The 19,611-nt window shown below is 44.0% G+C and overlaps 1 protein-coding gene and 1 long non-coding RNA gene across 5 annotated transcripts in view; one reads left to right on the top strand and one right to left on the bottom strand.

The window, feature by feature from the left end:
- Nucleotides 1-335: 335 nt before the first annotated feature.
- On the bottom strand, nucleotides 336-12,295 carry LOC309635770. 2 transcript variants are annotated; one of them, XR_014249003.1, is made up of 3 exons: nucleotides 12,200-12,295; nucleotides 5,320-5,931; nucleotides 336-979 (listed from the first exon to the last, which is right to left on the bottom strand). It is a non-coding gene; the product is annotated as an uncharacterized lncRNA (long non-coding RNA). The 2 variants fall into 2 exon arrangements; XR_014249004.1 differs by lacking the exon at nucleotides 5,320-5,931 and having other exon boundaries at nucleotides 12,200-12,287.
- A 10-nt stretch (nucleotides 12,296-12,305) lies between these two features.
- The window catches only part of LOC309635766 (uncharacterized protein C10orf143), a 39,082-nt gene continuing 31,776 nt past the window's right edge, over nucleotides 12,306-19,611 (top strand). The window contains exon 1 of one of the 3 annotated variants that reach the window (XM_082407400.1): nucleotides 12,306-12,482. In XM_082407400.1, the coding sequence (XP_082263526.1) occupies nucleotides 12,414-12,482 (69 nt within the window). In that variant the 5' untranslated portion in view covers nucleotides 12,306-12,413. The remainder of the gene's footprint in view (nucleotides 12,483-19,611) is intronic. The other 2 variants (XM_082407401.1, XM_082407402.1) reach the window with 2 other exon arrangements.

The following is a 19,611-nucleotide window of genomic DNA, read 5'->3' as shown; positions in this document are numbered from 1 at the left end:
GCCCTGTTCTCCTTGGCCCAAGGGCCTCCCTGGCAACTGGGATGCTACAAATGTCACCCTGATAACCAAGAACTAGTCTGGGATAGGGAAGTGGGAATGGGCTATGATGTTTCCTCTGTCAACCCTTAGGAGCCCCGCACTTGATCTTGGCAAAGTCTGGCCAATTTTTTGTTCCCTTCCTTACCAGAAACTGCTATTATTGGAAGAACTCTATGTATATGCTGGCTATAAAGGTTGTTTATGCTGCCATAGCGAGATTTTTATTTGTTGTATTTTTGCTGCACTTGCTTGAAAAATAATTATTTTCAAAGAAAAGAAGAATTACATATCCAGTAAACTAAATAAGACTCATGTTTATTAGGGACCTCTGACAGCTCCTCAAATGTGAAAAAAGATTTCGAAGCAGTGAATGGACAATTTATGAACAAGCTTATTTGTAAAACAGATTTCAAGACATACTTCATTTTGGCTCCACCAATAAAAATACATTTCATTTCTTTTCAGAAGCGTGTGTTATCTGATGGTTTCACAGTAATCTCTTTTCCCCTAAAATAAGACAATGTGGATAAGCGTGTACCCACTAACCTAATCTAGCACTGAGTTGAACGTTTTGGGGTTGCTATAGACCAAAAAAAAAAAAAATGTGACCACATCCCATAAGGTGCTCTCTAGAAGAAATATATTTATAGGAAATGTAGTTCACAAATCTTGATCTAATTGCTACAATCTTCAAAAGCTCTTTAGTCAAAATAATTTTTAAACACGTTTCTAGTTGTTGACAATTTATCAGGGAAAATTCATCTTGAGAGTTGACTGCCCATTTTCCATCCCCTGCATCAATTCTAATCTCTCTTCCACGGAAGACCAGCCAGGGCGGCAGGTGAGGATTGTAGAGCCAGTTTCCAGGCTGTAGGTGGCACCAGCCGCTTCTTCAGGCTGGGGAAGGAGCATCCTTTGTTGAGTGGTTTCTTTATTCAACCTGGAGACGTCACAATTCAGAATTAACACAAACTAATGCTCTATCTATAGAGGTTCTACTGATCCACCAAAAACATGCTTTACCCTGACTTGCCAATTTTTAACACCTTCTCCTGCCTTCTCAGTTCGATTGGCAGTGTACTTGAGGTCCTATAAGATGTACCAAGTCTGTGCTGTACATATGAAAGCCTCTAGTATGGGGTTGGAGGGAAGGGTCATGTGCAGAGAGAGAGAAGGAAAAACTTACACATACACTGCCACATGCATCTTTGCCTACCTGAAGTTTCAGTTTTCCATGTGATCACCCAGATGAAGATTCCATGGCACTTTGTTGATCATGAGTGTACATAGTCACTGTGTATGTTTTTATGCAGCTGTGTGTTGTCTTGAGTCAAACGTTTTACATATAAACAGTGTTGTGTGTGTGTGTGTGTGTGTGTGTGTATGCATGTGTGTCTGTGTATTTATTCTCCAGGTCCATTTGGAGTCAATTTTCTGCTCCTATTTGTAATTCTTGTTTCAAATTTGAGAAACTAAGGATACAAATGAGTTTGCCTTGGTGTCACAAACAAGATCACTTGTAAAATGAGAGGTAATTCTTAAGAGAACTAAGAAGTTCTAACCAGGCAAGCTCCTTTGGGCCGTGTGGCTCCAAGATGTCACGTCTCAAAGTGAATCCTTCCACCTACGCTTGAGTTCACAGGCCCTCTGTCCCGCTGACCTTGGCACTCTCTTAGGCTGCTTTTGCCTGGAGATGTCACCTCACAGAGTGGATGTCTGGAGTGTCCAGGGAGCACCGTGAGCAGAGCTGGCCCTTCCTACCCGTGGAAGGAATTCAGGGTGTGCTGAGAACACACACCCCTTAAAGAATACACCCTAATATTTCTGGGGGGCAAGCCATGGCCAATCAGTGGTTCTCTCACATGAGGCAGAAGCCATCCCAACCTGGAGAGCTAATTGGTTTAACTTTAGTTAAATCTATGACCACCATAGTCTTATGTTTGATAAAATGCCTCAATAGTCGGCCACACCTATAACAGCTTCCTTCCTGGCCTCTCTAGCATCTAAAGGTAGTGGTGACATTTTCCCAGGTGTAGGGCAAAGGAACACCAAGTTTTTTTTTTTTTAATCACCTGAAGTCTATATTCTTGGACCCCTTCCAGAGCTGTCCAGCCTGGGCTGTGTGAGCCTTGGCCGGCACAGTGGCCCCCGCTGGAGTCCAGCGGGCAGGACAGGGCAGGGATGCTGGTGCTCTCCCACTCGGGCAATTGTGCAAGCCCCCTGCCCCACAGTGTGGCAGCAGCTGCTCTCAGTGAAGCTCAGGGGCAAGTCCAGGAAGGTGGTGAAATAATAAAGTAACACTGGGTGATGTGAACAGGTTTGCATTTGCTTCAAATTCCAAAAGCATTCCCAGTTCCCATCGTCTCCAAACTGGCTCGCCCAGCCTGGATTTCAATGGCTGGGATGATTTTTCTTTAAAAAAAATTGCCAACTTGAAATTCTTTCCTCTAGAACCAAACAAATAAGGAAGGAAAAAAGCAAACCACTGATTTTTAAATGATGCGTAGGCGCTATTGCCCTGTAGTACGTATATAAAATAAATGGGTCAGTCTTTCATGTTCTCTTGATAAAGTAGCTAAACCTCCATGGTTGTGTCTCTTCACCAGAGTAAAGTAAAAACTTGGTGGTGACTCCACTGTTAGCCTAAGTTTAAGTTAGTATCTATTATTTGCTCATTTGTATGAAATACACTTCACTATTTTAATCAGAACAAATATCTCATGTAAAAATGTCGATGCCAACATGACCTTTAGACCTTCCAGCTATGACATACATTCTTTTCTCAGTTCATATCTGTTGAAGTAAGAAATGAATAACAGAAGATACAGGGGGGAAAAGTCTCCTTCCTATGATAAGAGGCAGAAGTGGGGGACCTTAAACTGGGTAACCCTTTATGGCATGGACCTGAAGGAGAAAGCAGCACGTCTGGCCGATTCTGCACGGACACGACACACCAGCTCTGCCAGGCACTGAGCCGTCAGAAGTCAGGCTGCAGCTGCCCTGAGGGCTGAGATGGAAGAGGCAAAGCTCCTGGGGCCTCAGGTAGGTCTTCAGTCGCAGCCTGCTACCCTCACACCCCCCAAGCCCCTCTGCACGGGAGGCCCCAGCTCCTAAACTGCTGTGTTTTATTCCTATTGTCCCAAACTCTCAGGCCTTTCTCCCCAACGGGTGAGGACCAGGAAGATGCTCTCGCCCATTTGGATGAAATGTTGCTTTTCTGGTTTCCGCATGTTCTCTGTCACTGCATCACAGCTAGAAATGACTGGATACACTTCACATGGATTCTGGGCCCTGTTTTTTTTTCTCCCATTGAATCAGGTTATTATATCATTCCTTACCCAGGACAGAGTTATTATCGGGCATAACTGTATTTACCCTACAGATATATGTCCTTTTATGATGGGACATAAATATTACTAACAGTGTTCTGGAATTCCTGTCCACTAACACAGCAGGGGGGAGCCAAATTCTGAAGGATCCCAAGGCCTACTCAGATCCTTAAATGAAATGTTCTGTTTTAAGGGATGGCTATAAAAATCTTTAACACTACTTAGCAACCTCTTTGGAGGGGTTTGTCTCTTATTTACTGGAAGATGTAGTATGTGAGTTTGTGTGCCTTTGCTTTTGTTTTATAATTTCAAATAGAAAATATGGCATCTGCTGGCAATCAATTTATTTTGATAGATAAAAAGGGGTTAATAAAAACCCCTTAGAAATAAAAAGAAGGTGACTAGTAATATATCTTTCATGGTGCCTTCTTCCAGCTGCGCATAAAGAGAGCAAGCTTTTCTACTTCTCCCCAGTAAGTCTTCTCCCCTTATTTTCTCTACCTACCAAGTCATTTATAATCATTATTTCCAACCCATATACTAACGCAGCCTCAGTCATATTTCCACATCCTGGGGGTTTCTCTTTACTATGGTGTGAGAGCTGAGAGGCAAAAACACCCTATAATTCATATGAAAATACATGCCAAAAATGGATTCTCAAACATAGCCAGTGTGACTTCATACACTTGCAAATAAAAAAATCTTAGGATGAAATATAAAACATCATGCTAAAATTTTAATCTATTGTCGAAACATAGTGTACCATAGAAAGTACACTGGTGTCTGGCATTTAACAATCAATACCCAGCGATTAGAAGCAGGGGTAAGTTAAAATGAGATACAATTAATACTTTCTGTTCGAACCTAAAGCTATTGCTTTTAGAAGGCACACTTGCGGCTTAGTAATATTTCAGTTTTTCTACAGCACCTATGTAGAAAATGCAAAATGGCAGACTATAAAATCCTTGCCTACGGTATAAAGCAAGTGTTTACAGTTCCATTATGGGATGGATGGGTGCACATGTGTTATGCAGTATCATACAAATCTCTAATTTGCACTGGTCATAAAGTCGTTCAAATAATTATCTATTTTTGATCATCCCTGAAGAGCATATTTACAATGTCAGGAAATAATGTAGGGAAATGGCTCAGATCACAAAGGTCTCCATGTAGAGATATTACTTTGAAAGTTGAAAATGATGGGTTCTTATTATTGTTATTATTATTTGCCTTAATGAAATATTCCTGGATCATTATAAGGATTGCATTTAGAAAAATCTTATACTGAGTCTTGCCATAAAAAAAATAATAACCTGAGCTAAAATGACATGGGAACAAAACCATGACCCTTAGGAAGATGAACATGTGCTGACTTTCCAGAGAGACAGGCATCCTTCAGATTACCCCTCTTGGGATGGAGCAGCTGTCCACGGCGCGTGGGCCCTCAAGTCACCTGTGTACTGTTGAGCTGAAGACCAAGGCAGAAGATGCAGGCAGAGCGTGGGGACCTGTAGGCATCCTGACCAGCCACTCTTTAGTAACACTTTGATTGTAGCACAGAAACATAAGACGTAATCACCGAGACAAGAGGTGGAGTAGTGGATGGCTTGTGCACTCTCATTTTTTCCTTGTCCCATTTAACATCCCAGAGACATTAGATGTCTTCAGCTAAAAACAGCCCAGAGGGGCCAGGAGGGCAGGGGCACCTGTCTTGAGGCCTCCCTGGGCTGTGGCTGGAGCTGACGCCACACAGCTACCTCTGCTGAACTCATTCATTCATCAGCCTAGCTCTGAGTACTCACGCTGGGTCCCGCCTGTGCTGGGCGCTGGGGACACAGATTCTTAAGAGAAAAAGCCCTTGGCCACACACTCCCGTGCATGAACCACTTCGAATGCAAAGGTGGGTGATCAGAATAAAGATTATTCATGTCGGGGTGCAGCAGAGGCTCACCTTGAGGAAGCCGACTGGGACTCTGTACCTGCCAGCGGCGTCCGGAAAATTGTGTGGTGAAATTAAGGCCCCTGGGGCAACTAGCAGAGCTGTTTTGTTTGTTGAACTGTTGTTGTTTGTTTGTTTGATCAAACTCACGGGGTTTGCAGCTTAACAAGGAGGCTTTCCACCGGAACCAAAGGCAAGGCCAGCAGAAGGGTAAGAAATCCAGACAGAGTTGTGTCTGAATTCAGGTCCGCCCTTCAACCTTTTGCAGCCCTGGGCACCTTAGGCAACATCTCTGAGCCTGACGTTTCTCTGTTCCTTTATCTGAACATGAAGACAGCCCGGGCCCTGCTGTGTTGCTGTAAGGATGAAGTGAAATCAATGGTGCAAAATTGACCACTAAAGTCTGTTAACGCCCAGTGTATGGTTATTTCCTGAGTGCCGACTGCAGGCCTGGATCTGCCCAGTGGAGAACAGCCCTCCTGGAGGGGATATGGAACATCAATGGATACAAAAAGAAAGCCTCCCACCATCCAGGCATGAGTGCCCTGAGGGACCGGAATCAGGCAGATGGGGTGGGGGCGGGGTGGGCTCGGCTTTTCTCTGGAGGGACGGTTCCCTTGGCCTCTGAAAAAGAAGAAAGACAGCTGTTGCAGTTTAGGGAGAAGTGTTTCCAGGCAAAGAAGATAACCGACATTGTCATATAATGTCTAAAGAAATTGTGAATTTCAAAGGAAGAAAATAACCTATTCTAGTGCCCGAAGTAGTTCTGGGAATTTTTTTAAAATAAGAGGGCAAGAAGGAAGGGAAAGAGCATTTATTAAACACTTATTATGTGCCAGGCTATCTGTTTCTGGAGATATACATGTATATAGATACACTGTATATATTCTCTGTTACATGCCAACAAGATAAGCAGAGGTAGTCATTTTTTAGAGAGGTCATTAAAGATTTAAAGGAGGAAGGTTAAGTCAATGGAAGAGTAGAAGTAATGACTTTGCAACAGTTGAATCAAAAGTGTTTCTGCCCCCCCCCCCCCTCACCACACATACACAGACACACAGACGCACAAGACACATGCGCACAACCCCTCTTAGGGAAGCTGAGCTGAGCATGTTGTTAAAGACAACCCCCAGCTACTCCATGAAGCTCTGACTTCCCTGGAAGGCTTTATTCCTATTTTACAGATGAGGAAACTGAGGCTCAGGAATGAACACTCCCCCCAGCACACCTCACTAGTTAAGCAAACAAAACCTCTCCACAAACTTCCTGGACTCCGAATGGTTGGTCCAGTGCTCGGCTGGGAAAGACTAGAGATTCCTCATTCCAGCTGCAGTGAACTGCGAGCTTGCCAAGTACCACGCATCACGCTGGGCACGGTACAGACAGTGTCTCACTGTAAGCTCGGAGCACTCCACTCTAGGAGGCACCGTTTATATATATATTTAAAGCTGAGAAGTCAAAGCAGCTTGCCCAGGAGCTGGAAATTGGCCAGGTGGAATCGGAACTCAGGTACCTTCCTCTGAGAGCCGCTTTCCCTGTAGGTGGTGTGCAAGGTGACTGGAAGTGGTGCAGAGAGAAACAACTTTTCTTTTAATAGTTAACTTTTATTTATTTTTATTGTGTTAAAATACACATGACCATTTTAATCATTTTTAACTGTACAGTTCAGTGGCATCAAGCAGTCACATTGTTGTGCCACCATCACCACCACCGGTGTCCAGAACTCTTTTCATCTTCCTAAACTGAAACTCTGCCCCCATTAAACACCAACTGTTCATTCCCCTCCCCCAGCCCCCAGGAACCACCCTGCCGCTGTCTGTCTCTGTGTCTGACTACTCCGCTATTTCATAGAAGTGGAATTGTATTGTACTTGTCCTTTTGTGACCTGCTTATTTCATTTCGCATAATGTCCTCAGGGTTCGTCCATGTTGTAACCTGTGTCAGAATTTCCTTTCTTTTAAAGACTGAATAATATTCTATTGTATGGATGGACCACATTTTGCTTATCCATTCACCCATCTATGGTCACTTGGGTTGTTTCCACCTTTTGGCCATTGTGAATAGTACTGCTATGAACATAGGTGTTCAAATCCCTTCTTTCCATTATTTAGTGTATATACTCAAAAGTGGAATTGCAGGATCATATGATAATTTTATGTTTAACTTTTTGAGGAAATACCATACAGTTTTTAATAGTGGCTGCACCATTTTACCTTCTTGCCTTCTCCCCTTGAACAGGGGTCCCAGTTCCCCCACATCCTAGCCAACACTTGTTTGTTTGTTTGTTTTATAATAGCCCTCCTAATGCAGGGGTCCCCAATCCCCAGGTCATGGACCGGTGCCGGTCTGTGGCCTGTTAGGAACCGGGCCGCACAGCATGAGGTGAGTGGCGGGCAAGTGAGCGAAGCTTCATCTGTATTTACAGCCGCTCCCCATCACTTGCATTATCTCCTGAGCTCCACCTTTTGTCAGATCAGCGGCAGCATTAGATTCTCATAAGAGTAGGAGCTCGAACCCTACTGTGAACTGCAAATGCAAGGGATCTAGGTGGCACGCTCCTTATGAGAATCTAATGCCTGATGATCTGAGGTGGAGCTGAGGCAGTGATGTTAGCACTGGGGAGCGGCTGCAAATCCAAATCATCATTAGCGGAGAGGTTTGACCACACAGAGACCATAATAAATCAACTGCTTGCAGACTCATATCAAAACCCTATCAGTGCGTAGCAAGTGACAATTAAGCTGCATCTTACGGAGTAGACTGGATATAAGCAACACACTTCGGGTGTCACTGTCTCCCATCACCCCCAGATGGGACCATCTAATTGCAGGACAACAAGCTAAGGGTTCCCACTGATTCTGCCTTATGGTGAGTTGTATAATTATTTCATTATATATTACAATGTAATAATAATAGAAATAAAGTGCACAATAAATGTAATGTGCTTGAATCATCCCAAAACCATCCCCCACCTCCCTGGTTCATGGAAAAATTATCTTCCACGAAACTGGTCCCTGGTGCCAAAAAAGTTGGGGACTGCTGTCCTAATGGATATGCAGAGACATTTCATTTGGTTTTTAAAGAATTTTTAAAATTAATTAATTTGTTTATTTTTATTTTTGGCTGCATTGGGTCTTTGTTGCTGCACACAGGCTTTCTCTAGTTGCGGTGAGCAGGGGCTACTCTTCGTTGCAGTGCGCAGGCTTCTCATTTCGATGGCTTCTCTTGTTGCGGAGCACAGGCTCTAGGCATGCAGGCTTCAGTAGTTGTGGCTCGCAGGCTTAGTTGCTCTGCAGCATGTGGGATCTTCCCGGACCAGGGCTTGAACCCGTGTCCCCTGCATTGGCAGGCAGATTCCTAACCACTGCACCACCAGAGAAGTCTCTCTCATTTGGTTCTGATTTGCATTTCCCTAATGATTAGTGATGTTGGGCATCTTTTCATGGCCATTTGTACGTCATCTTTGGAGAAACATCTATTCCAGTCCTTTGTTTTTTAAACAAGTTGTTTGCTTTGTGTTGTTGAGTTGTAGGTGTTCTTTTTTTTTAAATTAAAAAAATTTTTATTTATCTATTTTTGGCTGTGCTGGGTCTTCGCTGCTGCACACGGGCTTTCTCTAGCTGTGGCGAGCGGGGGCTATTCTTCGTTGCGCTGTGTGGGCTTCTCATTGCGGTGGCTTCTTTTGTTGCAGAGCACAGGCTCTAGGCGCGTGGGCGTCAGTAGTTGCGGTGCATGGGCTTAGTTGCTCCGCGGCATGTGGGATCTTCCCAGACCAGGGATCAAACCCGTGTCCCCTGCACTGGCAGGCAAATTCTTATCCACTGCGTCTCCAGGGAAGCCCCTGTAGGTGTTCTTTATGTGTTCTGGATGTTAACTCCTTATCAGATACATAATTTGCAAGTATTTACTCCATTTCTTGGGTTGCCTTTCACTGTGTTAATAGTGTCCTTTGATGCACAAAGGTTTTACATTTTTATATAGTTCAGTTTATCTAATTTTTCTTTTGTTGACTGTGTTTTTGGCATCATATGCAAGAATCCAATGTCATGAAGCTTTCTCCTGTTTTCTTGTTAATGTATTTAACATATTAGAATAACAAGTCCTTTAAACTATCACTTTATAGATATTTTGTATTATTTTTAAAGTCTTAAATTTTAAGATACTAAGAATTTAAATATACTAGGTAAATAATAGGAGAGGTTTAGTATACATCTTGTGGTTGGTACCCAAATGACTGATGTTTGGTAAATCGTGTGATAAGCTAAACTGCGTCCTTCTAAATATACCAATTGTGTTAAAGAAAAAAGTAATCATGACACTTGTTAAAGAATGATAAGGCAGACTTTATTCAGGGGGACCATTGTGACAGGTATAGGGACTACTGAAATGGGCTTTTGCAGGACTGGAGAGAGATTGGGCTCAACTCTAAATACAAGGGAAAGTGGGAATTTATAGCCAAGGAGCATGGCGGGGTGGGGGAGTGGGGTCAGGGGATAGAAAATTTCTACGAGGAAACATCAGGGGTAAGGGGAGATTCTAGCTAAACTAACCTAGCAGCATTCTTGCTGAAAGCAGGCCACCATGATCAGACACCCCCTGGGGGATGATGGAGGATGAGGAGCCCAATCAGACACCAAGGGTGATCAGATATCAAGGGTGGGGGCTTCTGGCTAAGCTGACTTGGCAAGATTCTTGCTGAAACTGGAAAATGCAGGGATGAACACGGGAGCCCAAAGGTCAGAGCCTAGTTGATAAGATTTCAGAGGAACCTGAGTAGAGTTTGGTCAAGGAGACCATCTGTCACTACTTCAGAGACTAAGCGTTTGTACCCCCATTACCCAATGGTTGGCTCAAGCATCTGAAAAAGCAGCCCTAGGTGCAAAGAACAGTGAAATTGAAACTGGACAACAAAGCAGGTCATTTAATATCAACTGCAAGACGCATACATGCAAAGTTTTTAAAGTAGAGGTAGTAATACAGGTCCACAATAGTACTTTATTTTCAATTCTGAAATGCAAAAAGTTCTAAAACTTAGAAGTTTCCCCCTAAGTTTGGAGCAAACTCATTGGAACTAACATAAGACTATAGCCTTTATATATCCCACTTCAGGTTAATATTTGTGAATATTCACACATTTTTGCTGCAGAAATACTGTCTTTGATTATATGCTGTTCCAGACCCCACTGAAGGTGTTTCATGCAGTATGCATACTGCCCTTTAACACAGAATCCAAATAATTTTGAATTCCAAAACAACATCTGGCCCCAAGGTCCCCCGCCCCCATCTTTATTGAGCTATAACTGACATTTGTCGTGTAAGTTTACTGTGTACAATGTAATGATCTGATATATGTATATACTGCAAAATGATTACTACAATCAGGTAAGTTAACACATCCATCACCTCACATAGTTACATTTTGTGTGTGTGTGTGTGTTGTGTGAGAACTTTTAAAATCTACTCTCTGAGCATCTTTCAAATATATAAAGAAAACAGGATTGTTAAGTATAATCACCATGCTGTATATTACATGCCCAGAACTTAATCACCTTGTAACTGGAAGGTCCCAAGGGTTTTTGATACAGGATTAACTAGTAGTCCTAGAAGTACTAGTAGTAGGATTGGGTACTTAGTTTGTGTCAGGCATTGTTCTAAGCACTTTATATTTAATCCTCCCAATACCAGAAGAGTCATCATCTTTTATAAATGAGAAAACTGACGTAATCAGCTACTTAATTTGCTGAATATCCTGCAGAAAGTAGCCCAACTGAGTAGGGATTTATGCTTTTCACCACAACGGGTAAGGACAAGTCTTTGTGACAAAAGATGCCTACAACTGCAGCAAAATGGTAAATTTACAGTGACTCAAATAACAGAGACAAGACAAGACGTCTGGAGATTGGTGGTCAGCTGGTTTGGGGTTGGTTCAGAAGCTTACATTGTTAGAGCCTGGACGCCTTCCGACTTTTCACTAAGTTTCCAACCAGCTGCCCTCATGGTGATAAGAAGGCTGCAGCAGCTCCAGGGAGCTTCCACTGGCAACAACAGCAGGAAAGAACTAAGCCCCCAACCATCCAGCCCCTTTTTTAAACAGTAAGGAACATCTGTCCCAGAGCCAGCCATGCCCCTAACAGACCCACTAGCCAATCACTGTCAAAGGACTGGCTTATACCAATTTTAGTTAACCAGAAAGGATCTTGGGCTCGGCGCTTTGGTGCAGAAGCCGGCGGGGGCTCCGCGGTGGGGTGCGGGGGCCGGCCGAGCCTGAGCACGCTCCAGCCTGGACAGGATGGCTGACTCCTGACCCTCGGCTCCCTGAGATGAGGGGAGAGCAGCTCGGCACAGCGCTGGGTCGGGGGCGCGATGCCCACGGTTTGGGGACTGCGCGCAGAGGGAATCCCACCCCACGACGGCGCGGACAGCAAGGCCTCGGTTTCCCCTTCCTTACAGCCCAAAGGCCCCGGCAGCTCAGGCCTGCAGCCTCAGAGAAGCGGGGTGCTCCCGGGGCCTCCAGACGAGAGGTTACCGTGCACCGAGCAAACCCGGCAGGAGGCCACTGCGGGGCCGCGCAGCAGCCCGAGGCCCGCTCCCGCCCGGAAGTTGAAGCTGCATCCCCGAGACTACATCTCCCAGAGACGCCAGAGCTTCTCCGATGCTGATAAGGCCCGCTGGGCCTTCTATCAGCCAACCAGCCACAGGAAGACGGCCGCAGACGGGGCTCGGAGACCAATCACAAGAAAGGAGGCGGGCGCTCCTCCAGCCGGTCCAGGATCTGTAGTCGAATCGTGGCGAAACCCTAAGAGTAGGTTCTTTGGAGCCCCACGGCCGACTCAGTGATCGGAGAAGTGACGGCCAGCCCTCTTCCCAAATCAATGACCTGAGGCAAACTTACCCTCGTCTCCTCAAGGCTCTGGCCTCCGCTACTCCTGCCTGCCGCCTGGGCCCGCCAGGTCGCAAGGGTTCCTTGCGGCGCCCCGCCCCCAGCCCCTCATTGGCTCCCTTGGGACACGTGGGCGAAGAGGGCGTGGTCGCGGCGGCGTGGGCCGGCAGCGGCACCTTGCAGCCTGTGGGGATGAGAGGTTGGGCGGACTCGGGCCTGGGCCCGTATGGACCCCCTGGCGCTGGGCCGGTGGCGACGGCGGAGGCCAGAGGAGCTGCAGGTTCTGGGGGACGCGGTGAGTCCCCCGGGGCCTGGGACTTAGGAACGGGAAGGCGGCGGCTCTCAGCGGGCCCCCACTGGGCCTCGAGTTTCCTGGCGCCCTGCCTGGGAGGAGGCCCGGCGGGAGCGGGGCACGCTCACTTGCTGGGGCGGAGCGTAGTGGGCGGGGCCGCCCCTCAGGCCGCGCCTGCGCAGAGATGCGAACCCGGGCGCTCAGGAGCAGTGGAGACGTAGGGTCCCTCAGATGTGCGCGGGGCTCCCTGCAAGGTCTCGATGTCTAGGTCAGGGGGGTGTCCCGCGTTCTGCACGCCGCTGTTCCTAAGTCACGCCTCCACGTGCAGGCGCTGGGCTGGGTGTGGTATGGGTGCCGGGTGAGTAGACACGCCAGTCCTTTGCTGTGAGAGCAGGGTAAGAGGTGATCAGTAAGGGGGGGTCCAGGGCCTAATCAAGCTGGGGTGGGTGAGTCTGTGTGAGGCTTGAAGGGGAAACAGTGTGGGTAGGAAGCGCGTAGGCTTTTAGGGAACTGGAAGAAGTCCTGTGGGATTGGAGCAGGAGGGCAGGGCCTCTGAGCTGCGCTCTTGTCTAACACCTCTGCCTGCGAATTGCTGTTTCTCACTTCATCTCGTTTATTTCCTTCTAAGAGCAGCAAGGATCTGCCACCATACCGAGCTTCTTAATTGTTTGTCTGCCTATTCTGGACCTACGGGCTCCATAAGCACGGGGTGTGCCTTCTGAGTTAATGCAGGCAACGTTTTTCTCAAATGTTTTGCACAGCATAGCAGGAGTGACGAGCTTTCTACTCTGCAGCATGTTTCCTCACCACCCACTGCCTGACCACGAGCCAGTATCACTTATGTTCTGTCACAGTGGCGCCCCACTCCCTTGTGCCATATTACAGGGCATAGGTTAAGCTTCTGTAACAGAGGGACTTCAAACCACATTGGCTCAAACCGGATGGAAGTTTGATTCTCCCGTACATTACAGTATGGAGGTGAACCCAGGGCCATGGAACACAGAGCCGCTAAATATAAGTATGGGACTGGTGATACCCAGATCAAAGACATCCAGGGACCCAGTTTCCTTTTGTCTGTGGCTTCACCACTCCCTGGGTGTTGTCCTCCAGACAGTGGGAAGTAAATAGTGGAGTGACACGATCATCCTGACATTTAAAGAGCTAACTCTTTCCACAGAGCAGCTCTGTGGGAAATGAAAGGGATAGTGGTCCGAGGGGAGGCCAGGAATAAATAGATCGTGAGAGGCGACAGAGGTTCAGACAGAGGGGAGTGAGTTGGTGGCAGTACACAGACTTGGCTGTGTAATTTGGAGGAAGAACAGTCAGGTCTTGCTGGTGGAGTGGATGTGGAAGGAAACATCAAGGGAGGAGTCCAGGTGACTCCCAGCGTTGTGACTTGGACACCCGGATATGCAGTGGTGCTGTCATTGAGGAAAGATTGACGTGTGACCGCAGGAGAAGATGAGGAATTCCTGTTAAGCCACACTGAGTTGTGTGTCTTAGAGACATTTAGCAGAGGTGTGGCAGATACTGCCAGTCCTTGAGTGGCTACCACGTGGGTTATCAGTTTCACCACAACCCGTTATTATACCCGTATTACCAATGAGGAAACTCGGGTACAGAGAGGATAATCAACTGGCCTAAGGGTACACAGCTAGCAAGTGGTGGCAGTAGGTCTTAAACCCCACTGTCTGCCTCCGGAGCCTGTGTTTTTTTTTTGTTTGTTTTTTTAAAAAATTTTATTTATTATTTATTTTTGGCTGTGTTGGGTCTTCGTTTCTGTGCGAGGGCTTTCTCTAGTTGCGGCAAGCGGGGGCCACTCTTCATCGCGATGCGCAGGACTCTCACTATTGCGGCCTCTCTTGCTGTGGAGCACAGGCTCCAGACGCGCAGGCTCAGTAGTTGTGGCTCACGGGCCTAGTTGCTCCGCGGCATGTGGGATCTTCCCAGACCAGGGCTCGAACCCGTGTCCCCTGCATTGGCAGGCAGATTCTCAACCACTGCGCCACCAGGGAAGCCCCGGAGCCTGTGTTCTTAACCACTGGGCTATACAGCTTCCCATGGGGGGCTTGTGGAACTAAAACATGAGACTTCAAAACAAAGTCCTAAATTGGCCGTAAAATGATGAAAAGCGTGATGCCATGGGCTGTCAGGGATGGGGAGCCGGAGGTCACTATTGATGAGAGAGAACAGGAAAGGCTTAATGGAAGAAACCTTGAGTGATCTTTCAGGTTGGAATTGCTGAAATTAAATTCCCAGGTTGAGGCTACAACACTTCCTGATTGTGCCCAAAGAAGGATGAGGTGGTATCTTATTGCTGTGGTGTATATTGCCTCCTAATTTGATGAAGTTTTTGTTTATGTTGTATTGTGTCCCAGTCTTTGATCTAATAATCCAGACTGAGTTCAATTAAGTAGCCAAGTTCTTGTCCCAGGTTTTCCATTCTCTCTCACACACAAACCCCCCTTCAGAATTTGGTTACTCAGGAAGTGCAGCTCCTTTCCTACCTCTGTGACAGCCTAGTGGCCCTACACCCTGTGCGTTAAAACCAGCCGTGGAGTTAGGAGCTACAGCCACCAGGACCCATCTCTGGAATGAGTGAGTCTCATGAACCAGAGTCAGGTGCCTCTCCTATAATCTTTTATTTATTTATTTATTTATATTTATTTATTTATTTATTTTTGGCTGTGTTGGGTCTTCGTTTCTGTGCGAGGGCTTTCTCTAGTTGCGGCAAGTGAGGGCCACTCTTCATCGCGGTGCGTGGGCCTCTCATTATCGTGGCCTCTCTTGTTGCGGAGCACAGGCTCCAGACGCGCAGGCTCAGTAGTTGTGGCTCACGGGCCCAGTTGCTCTGCGGCGTGTGGGATCTTCCCAGACCAGGGCTCGAACCCATGTCCCCTGCATTGGCAGATTCTCAACCACTGCACCACCAGGGAAGCCCTCTCCTGTAATCTTGTTAGTGTCCTGATCATGGTAAGGTTAGCTAATGTGGTAACACGTGTAGCAGTTAAATATCAGTAGTGTTTATCATTTCCGTTGGGTAGCTGTTTTTTGAGCATCTGTTGTGTATCAGGAACTGTTCTAGGCTCTGGAAGAAGAGACGTGAGGTTCTTGCTTAGGTTGACCCTGTGACTCGGGGCGTCCAGTGCCTGGCTCCTTTCAGTCCCTGCCCACCACACTCACCATTCCTTTAAGAATAGAAATTTCTGCCTAGAACACCTGAAGATTCATGTCTTCTCAGCCTTTCATCTCCCTGAAGACTCTCCTTCCAAAAAAGCTCTGTGAAGAGCGAGTTCTCTAGGCAGAGCCTACCTGAGATGCCTGGGCTCACGTCGAATTGATATTTTTTTCTGGTTTCATCTGAGTTGATCCAAGATCCCTTTTTCCAGCTTTTGATTCCTAGGGATAAGTGGCCATTTCCTGTGTTGTAATTTCTTTCCATTCTTTGTCGATGTCCTTTAGAAATGAAATAGAAGGATACATTAATTCATTGGCTATTACAGGGGTTTTTGCCTATCATTTTTCTTTCTTTTTATTTATTTTTTAACATTATTGGGGTATAACAAACTACAAGTATTTAAAGTGTACAATTTGGCTTTTTGGCTGTTATAAATAATGCTTTTATGAACATTCATGTTCAAGTTTTTGTATGGACATATTTTCATTTCTCTTGGGTATATACCTAGTGGTGGAATTTCTGGGTCATATGGTAACTCTCTAACCATTTGATTAACTGCTAAATTGTTTTCCAAAGTGGCTGCTGCATTTTACATTCCCACCGGCAGTGTATGAGGGTTTCAGGTTCTCTGCATCATCACCAACAGTTAATCTGCTTTCTAAATTGTAACCATTCTAAGTGGATGTGAAGTAATACCTCTTTGTAGTTTTGATTTGCATTTTCTTGATAACTAATGATGTTGAGTTCTTTTCATGTGCTTCTTTGGCTATTTGTATATCTTCTTTGGAGAAATGTCTGTCAGATCCTTTGCCCATTTTTAAATTGGGTTGTTGTCTTTTGATTATTAAGTTGTAATAGTTCTTTGTATATTTTAATACCAGTCCCTTATTGGATACATGATTTTCAAAGTTATTCTCCTATTTCCTACCCCTGTTTTTTCCCTATAAGTCATAGTTTTAGCTTTTACATTTAGATCTCCATTCCATTTCAAGTTAATTTTTATATATGGTGTGGGGTAAGGTTCCAACTTCATTCTTTTGCCTGTAAGTATTAAGCTGTCCAAGCACCATTTGTTGAAAAGACCATTCTTTCCCCCCATTTAGTTGTCTTGGCACCTTTGCTGAAAACCAGTCCACTGTAAATGTGAGGTTTTTTTCCTGGATTCCCAGTTCTGTTCCATTGATCAGTATGTCTGTCCTTAAATCAGTACCATACTGTATTGATTACTGTAGCTTTATAGTAAGTTTTGAAACCTGGAAGTGAGAGCCCCCCAACTTTGTTCTTTTTCAACATCGTTTTTGCTATTCTGGGTTCCTTGAATTTCCATAGGAATTTTAGGATCAGCTTGTCAATTTCTGCAGTCAGCTGGAATTCTGATAGGGATTGTATTGAATCTATAGATTAATTTGAGGAATATTGCCATCTTAACAATATTAAGTCTCTGATCTGTGTACATGTGATGTCTTTCTAAGTTTCATTGATTTTTCTCTATTGCTTTTCTATTTACTGTGTCAATAATTTTCACTCTCATCTTCTTTATTTCCCTTTTTCTTCTCACGTTGGGTTCACTGGTTCTTTTGTTTCTTGTGACTGAAGGTGGATTCTGAGGTCGCTGGGTGGAGGCCTTTCATGTTTTCTAATGTAGGCACGAAGTGCTGTACATTTCTTCTTTAGTGCATGTTATGTTTTGTTTTTTATTTTTTCAGTTCAAAATGCTTTAGAATTTTCCAATTGATTTTTTCTTTGATGCATTTATTATTCAGAAGTGTGTTATTTAGTTTCCAAATATTTGGGGATTTTCTAGAGATCTTTGTTACTGCTTTCTAGTTTAATTCCACTGTGGTCCAAGAACATACTTGGTGTGACTTGAATCCTTTGAAGTTTACTGACACTTTTTTCTTTTTCTAAAATTTAATTTAATTTAATTTGAAAATTTTATTGTACTAAGAATGCTTGACATGAGATCTGTCCTCTTAACAAATCATAGGTGTACAATCAGTTATTGTTGACTGTAGGTACAGTGTTGTACAGCAGGTCTCTGCTGATGAATAACTCTCCATTTCCTCTGCTCCACAGCCCCTGGTAGTTAGCATTCCAGTCTTTGTTTTGTGAATTTGACCATTTTATATACCTCGTATAAATGGAATCATGCAGTACTCGTCTTTCGTTATCTTGCGTATTTTGCTTAGCATAATGTCCTCAATACCCCTCCATGTTGTTGCATATTGCGAAATTTCCTTCTTTTTAAGGGCTGAATGGTATTCATTATTTGAATATACCACATTTTCTCTATCCATTCATTTGAAATGGACATTTAGGTTGTTTCTACATCTTGGCCATTGTGCATAGTGCTGCAGTGAACATGGACGTGCTAAATATCTCTTTGAGATGTTGATTTCAATTCTTTTTGATAAATGTCCAGAAGTAGGGTTGCCAGATCATATGGTATTTTTAATTTTTTTGAGGAACCTCCATACTATTTTTCCTATGAGATGACTTCTTTTATGACTCAAAATATGGTTAGTCTTGGAAAATGTGTATTCTGCTGTTGGATGAAGTGTTCTGTAAGTGTCAGTTAAGTCAAGTTGGTTGATAGTTTGGTGCATATCTTCTGTATCCTTAACAATTTTTTTCATGTCCTATAATATTTTTAATGTTCTAACAGTTTTTGTGAGATGGTATTGAAACCTCTGAATATAATTGTAGATTTGTCTTTTCTCTTTGCACTTCTATAAGTTTTTGTTTCATGTACTGTGAAACTCTTATGTGCATATACATTTATGAATTGTATGTTGTCTTGATTAAATGACTCCTTTGTCATTATGAAATCACCTTTTATATCCCTGGTAACATTCTCCATTCTGAAATCTATTTTGTCTGATATTAGTGTAGCAATCTTAGCTTTCTTTGGATTAGTGTTAGCATTGTATATCTTATTTCACCTTTTTACTTTTAATCTATTTGTGTCTTTGTATTAAAGTGAGTTTCTTTAGACAGTCTATAATTGGGGTTTTTTTGTTATTCAGTCTGACAATCTCTGCCTTTTCATGAGAGTATTTAGTCTATTTACTTTTAATGTGACTGTTGATATAATTAGATTAAAGTCTATCATCTTGCTTTTTGTTTTTTATTTGTTTTATTTACTTCTCCTTTTTGGTTTAGTAAGATTTTTCTATGATTTCATGTTATTTCCTTTGTTGACTTATTAGCTGTAACTTTGTTTTTTGCTTTATGATTTAGAATGTGCATCTTCAAATTGTACAGTCTGTCATCAGGTGGTACCATACCACTGTACATGTAAGAATCTTACAATATACACTTCCATCCCTCTCCTCTCTGCTTTTGTGCTCTTGTTGTCCTACAGTTTACCTTGATATATGCTGTAAACCATATTATATTATTACTATTTCTGCTTAAACAGTCAGTCATCTTTTAAAGCAGTTTCAGTAACAATCGCAAAAACTTACTGTTTGCCCACAGAGTTACCATTTCCAGTGCACTTCATCCTTTTGTGTAGATTCATATTTCCATCTGGTTTTATATTTTGGTTTTCTTCCTGAGGGAATTCCTTTAACATTTCTTATAGGACAAACCTACTGGTGATAAAAATTTTGACCTTTTGTATGTCTTTATTTCACCCTCATATTTGAAAGATATTTCTACCACATACGGAATTCTAAGTTGGTAGTTTCTTCTTTCAGTACTTTAAAGATGTTGCTCTGCTGTCTTCCTAATTGTTTGTTTCTAATGAGAAATTTGCCGTCATCCCATCTCTGTTCCTCAGAATGTAATATCTTTGGTCTTTGGGTCCTTTTAGTTTTCTCTTTATCAGTGGCTTCGAGCAATTTGCCCATGATGTTCTTTGGTATAATTGTCTCCATGTTTTTGTGTGTTTGGGGTTATTGAAATTCTTGGATCTATGGGTTTATAGTTTTCCTCAAACTTGGGACATTT

This window comes from Balaenoptera borealis, assembly GCF_965194805.1.
Source record: "Balaenoptera borealis genome assembly, chromosome: 10".
NCBI lineage: Eukaryota > Metazoa > Chordata > Mammalia > Artiodactyla > Balaenopteridae > Balaenoptera > Balaenoptera borealis.
Note: the sequence above shows the minus strand (reverse complement) of the source record. Positions and strands in the feature narration are given on the sequence as shown.